This window comes from Anoplophora glabripennis, unplaced genomic scaffold, assembly GCF_000390285.2.
Source record: "Anoplophora glabripennis isolate ALB-LARVAE unplaced genomic scaffold, Agla_2.0 scaffold26, whole genome shotgun sequence".
Classification (NCBI taxonomy): Eukaryota; Metazoa; Arthropoda; class Insecta; order Coleoptera; family Cerambycidae; genus Anoplophora; species Anoplophora glabripennis.
This window is the reverse complement of record NW_019416261.1, coordinates 2,126,905-2,137,200: the sequence shown is the minus strand read 5'-3', so window position 1 is coordinate 2,137,200 and position 10,296 is coordinate 2,126,905. Positions and strand designations below refer to the sequence as shown.

The 10,296-nt window shown below is 34.4% G+C and overlaps 1 protein-coding gene across 1 annotated transcript in view; it reads right to left on the bottom strand.

Moving 5' to 3' along the window:
* Positions 1 to 588: 588 nt before the first annotated feature.
* Positions 589 to 10,296, bottom strand: part of LOC108905799 (probable sodium/potassium/calcium exchanger CG1090) — a 63,277-nt gene continuing 53,569 nt past the window's right edge. Inside the window, exons 6-10 of the mRNA XM_023457313.1 lie at positions 8,630 to 8,785; positions 5,534 to 5,719; positions 2,988 to 3,090; positions 2,519 to 2,649; positions 589 to 776 (exon numbers count right to left, since the gene is read on the bottom strand). Of these exons, the coding sequence (XP_023313081.1) occupies positions 589 to 776; positions 2,519 to 2,649; positions 2,988 to 3,090; positions 5,534 to 5,719; positions 8,630 to 8,785 (764 nt within the window). The remainder of the gene's footprint in view (positions 777 to 2,518; positions 2,650 to 2,987; positions 3,091 to 5,533; positions 5,720 to 8,629; positions 8,786 to 10,296) is intronic.

Genomic DNA, 10,296 nt, shown 5'->3' with positions numbered 1-10,296 from the left:
AAATTAGCGACCCCGAAAATTCATCAATACCAAATTTAAGCACAATCAGATCATCTTCAGCATTTTTGTACGATCGTCCGCCATATTGGATCCGCCAATTTGAATTTCTTAATTTTGAGTACGGATTCGAAATCAGCGACCCCAAAAACCTTGAAATACCATATTTCATAGTAATTGGATCACTTTTAGTGTTTTGGTCACTTTCTCAGTTTCCTAGTCCATAGTGCAGTTGTTTAAAAATGAAGTCGTGGTATGAGAGAGACACTGTTAAATTTGTTGAACTCTATCAAATTATGATTTGAACTACAAACTGAGACTGGTAAAGAAGGAAGCAGTTTTGTATATCAATGTAAACTTGCCAAAACACCAGATAGTAGACTATAATGTCTAGTAACGAGTAACTCGTAACTAGTACCTGTGTAAAAATCTTATAAATAAATATTAAAACTTTATACCTACTTGAGTACTATTGCTCACCGTTTGCATAAAATGCTTTGCGACTGTAGAACTTCCGGAAAACAGGCAACTAGCTTTATACAATTAATACATTAATTGTTGAGCTTAGATATAAAAAAAGAGAAACAACATTTACCACTCGCTGCCATCGCATGGTTTGAAAAAACTGAATTCGTATATACTAGCGAAGGTAATGAAAATTAAATACCAAATCATTAGTATAATGCCATATCTTCTGTCTAACTTCCAACCGTTCAAATGGGTAGCCACTACCAAAAGGACTACTGTAGATAAAAGCGATAAAGTAGAATACGGGAGACCTGAAAGCAATATTGTTTTAGTGCAATCATTATTTAAACATACTTAAGTAAATTGAGGATTTAATTTTAAAATATTTTCAACATTAACAAAATTAACTTATCAATTACAGGAACAGGATATTTATTTTATTAAATAATGTACAAATACACTAACAAAACTCGATTGAACAAGTTGGAATATAGTTTTAGGAATAAAGATGTTTTTTATAGGTATCCCATTTTTTGAGTGTTTTTAAAGCCATTTATGGTTTTGTTAAAAAAAATAGTTCTTATAAACATGTAACCTCTAGAATAGAGTAAGCCTCCAACTGAACCCCACAAAAAAATTACAACCTTCCATCTCTATTCTATAATTCCCTCGAGAATGGGACATCTCTCATATTTTTTATAGTAACAGGTGGGCCAAAAGAAATCACCCTATTGGAAGATGCTCTTATTTTTGCAAATGGCAGCCAATGTCAAATCTGTTTTGACATTTGTGAACTAGACAGATGTAGAATACAAGTGAACAAGCCATGGAGCGATACACTCCCCAACAACGCGGAATAATCGTGTCTATTTTTTTGCGTAACAATTCGTCTGTGGTGTTGGCGCAGCGCGAATTCCGTCGCCGATTCCCCGGTCGTCCGGCACCGACTGCGCAAACACTGCGCCGTTTGAAGAGTATGGAACCGCACGAGACGCTGCCAAGAGTGGCCGGCCCCGGAGCGCCCGTTCTGCCGAGAATATCGCCGCTGTTGCCGAGGATGTCGAGCTGTCGCCAGAAACATCGACCAGACGCCGTGCCTCGCAATTAGCCATCAGCCGGTCGTCCCTAAGGCGAATTTTGGTCAAAGACCTGCGCATGTTCCCGTACAAAGTCCAGTCCGTGCATCAGCTGCTGCCTGTCGACCGCCAAACGCGTGTAACCTACGCCCAAGCCATCCTCAATCTCGAGGACGAAGTGGACGATTTTTTGACCAAAATCATAATGAGCGATGAGCCTCATTTCCACCTCAGCGGGTACGTGAACAAGCAAAACTATCGCTTCTGGGGCACCGAAAATCCACGAGCGTTGCACGAGGAGCCATTACACCCGCCCAAAGTGACTGCATGGTGCGCTGTTCACGCTGGAGGAGTCATCGGGCAATTTTTGTTCGAGGACGCCGCTGGTCAAACGACAACAGTGGACGGTGCGCGCTCTAGGGCCATGTTAACCGAGTTTTTTCTGCCGCAATTGAACGAATTGGGACTGGAGGACATGTGGTTCCAACAGGACGGAGCAACGGCACACACCGCGCGAGCCACAACCGATATTCTGAAGGCGGCGTTCCCGGGTCGCCTCATCTCTCGTTTTGGCGATTTGCACTGGCCCGCAAGATCGCCCGATTTAACCGTTCCAGAATTTTTTTTTTTGAAGTCCCGTGTTTACGTGAACAAGCCCGAGACCCTGGAAGCCCTCAAGGACAACATTCGACACGAGTGCGACAATCTGTCGCCCGAAGTTCTCGCCGAAGTGATGAAAAATGCCTTAAAACGAGCCCGTATAGCAATCAATTGTGGCGGCGCCCATTTGGCCGATATCATCTTCTCGACTTGACCAATAATATTCTAAAGGTTCAAATAAACATAATCAAAAAACAGAACAGAACAGAAGTTTTTCATTTAGAAAAAAAAATAGAGCCAAACAACATCGGATGACTTCTTTTGGCCCACCTCGTACTAACGAGTCTTGTTAAGGGATCCAAATTTGGTATACGTACCTTTGCTCCTAACTTTCACCACGGATCCGGGACTCACGATGGCTGTTTTAATGAACCATGGAAGGCCCAAACAAACCAGAATATCAAAAACGTTGGATCCTACTGCATTGGATACAGCCATGTCGCCATACCTACCACAAGAGATTTATAAATTTTGTAAATTACTCAAAAAATTTTCTTTCAGATAATTTTTGCATTAAAATGTTAAGATGTAGAAACAGACGCAAATTATAGATATTTTTAAACAGCGATACTTCGATGACGATATAGTTAAATATTTATAACCCTCTAAAATTTTTATAAAAATTCCAAACTCAACCATTTGTCATACGAATTTTGGTTATAGAAAATATGCATTTAATTTTTTTATTTAAATAAGTTAATTTAGGTATACCTTTCTAGATTTTACATCCAATATGATTACACATAAAAAAAGTATGATAATATTGACAAACATATATATTTTTACCCTTCTTTTATCACTGCTATGCTAGACAAAGCATCAGGAACAGAAACTCCTGCTGCAACGAAGGTAAGGCCCATCACTGTGTCTGGGATGTATAACGTATAACCTGAAGAAAACATTAAAATTTATTCAAATCTATTCCCCTTTTTCAAAAAAATTAACAACAACAAATAGGATGGAGAAATATAAACAAAATCTTTGGATTATATTTTCTCAGTTTACGGTTGCACATTATTTTCAGATTTATGTAAAACTTAATGAAAAAATAATAAAAAGAAACTCCTTCTTAACATAATGTGACATAACATAAGATCTTATAGGTTATGTGAGGCATAGTTTTAAGTAAATCATTTGCAGTTTAAAGATGTAGTGATTCTATTCGACCAAGAATTTATTATTTCCCAACTCTAAACTTCAAAAAGGAAGGAAATAAATCACTTTTATAATAGCATAATGTCCTTTCTATGGTAGATAGATAAATGATTTGAGAAAAATGAATTAGCATAAAATATACTCTGCAAAATTTCAATCTCTTAGTCTGTTAAGAAAAAAGGTGGAAAATGAAGGCATAATTAGAATATTTATATTTAGTCTTTTATTTTAAACTAAGGAAATACACGTGGCATAAATATGGAAATTAGTTGTCTTTTGCCTGTTCCAAGAAGATAAGGTGAGAACTGGACTGTCCAAATGTATCCAACTGTATATTAACTAAAAAGTGAGCAGTTTAGAAAAATAATACATCTAAAAATGGTCGCGGCATTAAAACAATTTTTTAATTAAACTCGTCTTTAGGCTTTAGGGTACATCCGGCGGTGATAGCTATAGAGAGAGATCGCCAGTGAAAATATTTTAACTGCATAAAAATTCGGCTTGAGTAACTCTAGTATGCCTCCAATATTACTTAAGAGATTAATGAATGTTTAATGAAATTCCGGAGAAAAAGGAACTACAACTTAAACTATTTAGTACATTGATGTAAGAAAACATATGCCATTGCGTATACTGCCAATTTTCTATTTCTCTTACTTCACCAGCCACAAATAAGAATTTGGGAAGTTAGTTTTGTCACCCAGTCAAGGAAAACAAGTCTTTGTGAAGATAAAATTCCACAAGAAGATCCTCAACACTTTTTGGTTATTCAGATATCTTTTTATCTGTGAATCACCTAGTACATCTGATATAACCATCGTATATCGAGTGAAGGAAGCAATAGCCATAAAATTTAAAGGATATTATTACCAGTTACTTCTCTGGTATTTTTATTCATCCAATATTTCCCCTATTTCTTATACCTCCTACATCTAGATTTTCAACAAGGCAGAATGAAGTATATACATTTTAAATTTGGTCGTTTTAATTAGTGACTAAAATTTTTATTCAAAAATCAAACAACAGGTTCTTGATAAAACAAGGAAGTTTTTTTTTAAACCCTTGAATACGAAAGTTTTGCATCACCCGCGCCCACATTTTGATTAGGATTGCGTTAATCTCCGTCTTAATATTATTTTGCAGTTTGTCCAAAGATTGTGGTCGATAAGACATTTTTACTTTAGGTTGCCATAGACTCCCTAGCAGTGTGGGAAGTGACCCCGTCCTACTGAAACCATAGTCGCCGAATATCCACATTAACATTACGAAGTTGCTGTTCAAAGTTACACAATACCTGCTGATAACATTGTGATGAAACAGTACCAGCCAAGTCATTTTCCCCAAAGAAGAACGGCCCAAAAATTTGAAAGGCTATTATTGCGCACCACACTAACTTTTTCGCTGTGAATTGCTAATTAGTGCAATTGCTGAGGATTCTTCGTATCCCAATAACGAAAGTTCTGTTGGTTAACATAAACCTATATATGAAAATGAGCTTCATTTGCTATCAGCAAGCAAACAACAATATCGGGGATTTTAGCATGTAACGCTCCAAAACGGTCGCAAATGTCAACGCGTTTTTCAAAATCTTCTTGCAGAAGTTTTTGCACGATTTGAATTTTGTAAGGATGAAAATGTAAGTCTTTCAGAATGCGGCAATAACTTTGATGTACGTGTGTAGCTATATTATGAAACAAATTAACTTTGAAAATGGATATTTCATTCTGCCTAACAATTTATAAAAAACGGGTACTTTCGCATGTATTAAAATATGCGTTACTGAAATATCTAGAAGAGGGTAGAGTTAAAGAAGAGAAAAATAGAAGAGGTGAATATGATCTTGTATTGAACAGCAGTACAGACACAGATGCCAGTGAGAATAACTTGAATAACTACCATAGATTTGGAGTTTTACTCAAAGCCATATTTGTAGCTTCTCGTGCATGATTGTAACAACACGTGTTAAACGAAAAAAACACAAGAAAATAAAAGAGAAAACCCCAGCAGGTGAGATGGTGGATCAGAGATTGGAAAGATATTTTTGTTGTTAGATTAATTTGATCTGTCTGTTGATGTTTTATCTTCATGAATTATTTATATTTAGGTAATGCGCAATACTTATCATCAACATAGTTGACTTAAATAGAGATACATATATACATACGCTTACCACTTACCTATCAACGTAATCATCCACACCATAAAGTATGAATAAAATGATATCCAAACCATGGAAACGAAAAATGTAAATGCGTACCAATTTTTGTACTTTTCAGTTCGACAATCAGGCATAGTCATTCGAGAGAGCCAGTGAATGGGATATAGAACAACCCACACGACATGTCTGTAAATTCCTGCGCCTTCTGTGAACAGTAGTAAATGTTCATAAGTTTGTTGTTGTAACACGACTAACAAATGTCATTTACAAAATTATAAACACTTTTTATTCATTCATAAGCAACTTGCAGTCTGCTTTCTCGTCATCTCGTGACTGGATATGTACAAGGGAAACCAAACAACTCTCCCACCCCCATTAATTTGTTCTCCAATTTAGTATTTTTTTTTAAGAAGAATTGGGATATTTCACTACAATAACAAATTAATGTTTTTTTTAATATATGTTATTATTAGCTCTTGTGTTTTTACTACTAAACTAACTAAAGTTGCAAGATCGCCTTCAAAAACAAAATGAGCGCATTTGGCAGGAGTGGAGATGTATTTTTGTAAATGCAATTACTTCGATTACTGTATTAAAAAGTGGCAACTATCTAGCATTGAATTATACCAGTAATATTTAGAGTACCTACAGCAGTGAATAATAAATTATTTAAAACTAAAAATGACAGATATATGTAACTATTATTAATACAAAAAATACACATCTAACATACTGAAATTGTTAAATAATGCAATCTTTCAAAGAATGCAATAATGTAATTTTTCATTGAAATCGAAAAATTGAGCATTAAAACGTTCTTGAATAAGGAATAGCTAATTTACCAAAAAGAGGATTGTGTTGTCGCTACATTTTTAGTACCTATGTGATTAATTTGTTTTTATGTTGAAATTTCAAAAATTACTAAATTGATGAATTTTTTAGTTATTTCGTGTTTCTTCAAATAAGTTAACGGAAGTAGGAGAGTTATTTGGCTTGCCCTGTACATAAAATAATTAGCATCCTATGTCTTCAAGGGTAATACAGTTGTCGCTATGGAAATGGAAATAAGATAAATTAATTGCTACAGTTCATAAAACAAATACCTATATTTTACAGTTTACCAGCTTAATAACAGCTGTTATATAAGTATAAATAATCAGTATAGTTGCTTCTACTAATTCCTCATTCAAGATAGTAAATAAGCTAATTACAGAATAGCAAGCTCATTTCAAACATCTGAAATTCCAGTATGGAGACCACCACCGTTCACTGCCTTTATGACAGTTTTTACAAAAGGATTACATATTTATATTCTAGGACGAAGTTAGCATTTAAAAATAAAGTTATCAGTATGGCAAAAAGAGAAAGAGTATATCTAAAGAGAAAGGAATTTCAGATATCACAAAAGTTACCTTGATAATTGTTTTGGATTATTCTGAGATTATACTCGATTACTGAGAAAATGGCATCTTCTTAAAGCTAGTGTAATCTGGTAAATGGATGGCTCAAAACCAGAAAAGTTCAAGTACGCTTTACTACAGAATTTAAGGACCAAAAATCAAGGCAGGAAGCTCTTAAGATCATCGAACCAAAATCGTAGACAAGTAAGGGTAATAGTAGCATTACTAACAGGACCTTGAGACTTAAAGAATGAGTAATACTGGTCTCGCAGGAGACAGCCTATGTAGGTTGTCAGGAAAAAAAATAGATTAAAGCAGATGGTGCGCTGGAGGCAAACATCTTATTCCGACGTTGCTTCACGGGTGAAGAATCATTTGAACTCGCTGTGATTTGATCTTGACCTTCAAGGTCACGGTAAAGGTCAAATTCAAGGTAAACAGCCGCTTTCCCCCAATAAACTGAACAACTTTCATATAAGTCATTTTTGGATCGGAGGCTTAACTTACGAGATATTTACATCTATCGATTAAAATGGGACATGTGGTATAATTATGTAACACCAAACTTGAAGTTTGAATATATTCACGCATTAAAAGGTTTTGAAGTGCAATATCTCTAAAACTATTTGTGATATCAAGGAAAATTAACATCAGGGAATTTGTGTTTCACGGCGATATCCAACGAGGTGTTACCCAATACAGCTTGCTATTTAAAAAGTGTTGGCGTGACGTCATATCCGGAATATGACTAGCACCACCGCCACCACCTATGAATTTATGAATTTTATTCCAAACTTTCGGGGCCAAACTTTTATTCCAAATATGGCACATGTTGTTTAAGAAAAAAACAGACTGAATGAAAGTTTAATGTTGATAAAACATTAATTACTTACAGGTTTTGTTGAATTTAACTTTCTTTAACTTAAAATTATTATTGTTTCATTATTTTGTTTTTTTGACAAGCTTACTTAAGAGAAACAATTTGGAAATACTTATTAAAATACAGAGTGACTATGGAAATTCTGACAGTTCTTAAATAGATTTGTGCTAAACAAATGACTATCAAGGAATTTTGTATAGCGAAGTTTAGTGATGTGTTTTATGATCAAATCTTTGCCAAAATAAATGCTATGCTTTTATATAAAATAAGCAACTTTTGTGTTTCTGTGGCAATCTAACTTTTTATTTGAATTTTAATTTAAAAGAAACTTTCTTATCACTTTAGTTTGCATAGTATTATTTTAGCTTAATACCTAATGTACCTAATTTTTCTATTAGTTGCGACTTTGTGTATATTAATTATGTAATTCTAGTTCCTGTTTGACGTATCTCGTTCTCTCAATTTTCTATTTTATTGCTTGTTCCTGTATGGTCCAATACGAAATATATATTTGTACGATTTAGGTATAAACCTTTTGTGGATGACGGCATGCTATTAATAAATATGTCGCTCGATGTTGCAACTGTATACTTTTTTGATGGTCTAAACAAATTTAGGGTGATACATATCTTAGTTTCTTCCATGTGATATCGTGCCACGAGAATAGTTACATTTATTAAATACACAGTCGCAACCTCGAGCATTCATATCATTTCAATGTTGTATGTAAGTATTCAAGTAATGTTTTCTATTTTAAACTAACAGATGAAGCTCTTGCATTACTTCATAATTTTCCAAACAATGTTTGCATGTATAGAAAGCATCGCTGATTTACCTGGCCTGATGAGAGGATTTACATGTGTGCTGGGATCGTACTCTTTGGGCTTATAATAATCCTGCTGGATGGGCCTCGCAGGAAGGGCAGACTGTTGCGGAGATGCTTCTATTGTGGCCTGGTTTAAAGCAGGGCCACTCAACTGATTGGCAAATCCTACAATAGGGTTACTTACAATATCGTGGGTATTAGTTGTATGATTTTCTATTGGCTAGTTAAGAATACATTAGGGCTTGCAAATTTATTCTACATGTAGACATGTCTAGCAAAAAGGAAAATGAAATAAGGACTACTACTTTCTGAGGAGACTTGTTGGTAAAAAGTTAGTCAAGTCAGTGAAATATACATAAAAACTGTGAGTTTGAAGGTATAAGCAGTAAAAAGACTCAAAACTTGGTTAAAAAAATTAAAAATAAGTTTTTTGCTTAAGGTACCCTTCCTTGTGCCTTAAAAAAGAATAAAATAGCGATAAGATTTCAAAGTTATACATTTTAAATCCTTAAATATACTTCTATCACAGCGTGCTATGTGGCAATTGAATATAATGGTTGCTATTATCCTTGTTTATACAGGGTGTTTTAAAAAGGGGTTGCCAAACTTAAGGGGGTTATAGAGGACATTACGGTTGAAAATTTGTATATAAACTCCAAATAGGAAATGAGCCAATTTGGCCCTGGAGCAATTTTTGTACAAAAACGTACTGTTATTACGTTGACCCCAAAATGCTTCGATATTTAAGTAATTTTTATTAAGGATAATGCAATAATAATAAATTTATAATAATGGCTTGTGGTAGGTTGTTCTTTAGTTCGATGCAAAACCTCTTCTTCAATGATCACTGTCCATGCAGTTTGTGGTCCAAATTGGTCCATTTTAACAACTTATTAGAAGCAAAATTAGGTCAATTAGGTCCGATCATTTATTACGTGACAGCTCTGTTCATTTGTTTCACTATTCCTCACAGCGTGACACAGATGACATTGCATGGCTAGATTAGATGTGTGCAATAGAGCATTTATCATACAGTTGTGGATAATCAATTAATTTTTACCAACATCGTGTGTAGGACATGCAGTTGGTAAATACTTATCAGAAGAGATAAACGTGTTTATTTTGTTTCAAATGATTTTTTGCGATATTCTTATTCACAGTATAAATAAGGATGATAAGGACTTTATAAGAGAGTCGTCATCTAGTATTTTAAATCTAAGTTTAACGGGTTGTCTAACTATATACAGGGATAGCCAAAAGTACGGAATAAAATTCATATCTTTTGAATGAGTTACTATTTTTTAAAACGCCGAAATACGTTAACTGATTTTGATTCTTTCCCATCTTTCAGTTATATAATAATTCATTTTTCTTCAACCCCCTAACCCCCAGCTACCCCTACTTTTTTTTTTCAAATGGAAACATAAGGCATGAGGGGGCTCGTTGAAAAGCTTATAGAAAATCGAATCCAGCCATACCAAATAAACAAGTTTTATTTTTTCAATAGCAAGTTTTTTAGGGTTGTATGAAACACCTACTTAACAAGTGAAATAAAATTTAATTATCTTCAGTGTTATCCTCCATGAATTTGCACAGAATAAAATAAAGAATTTGAAACTGTACCTATCACTGCTAACGCAAAAAAGATATATTTTTTATGTTGCGTTTTTTTGGCA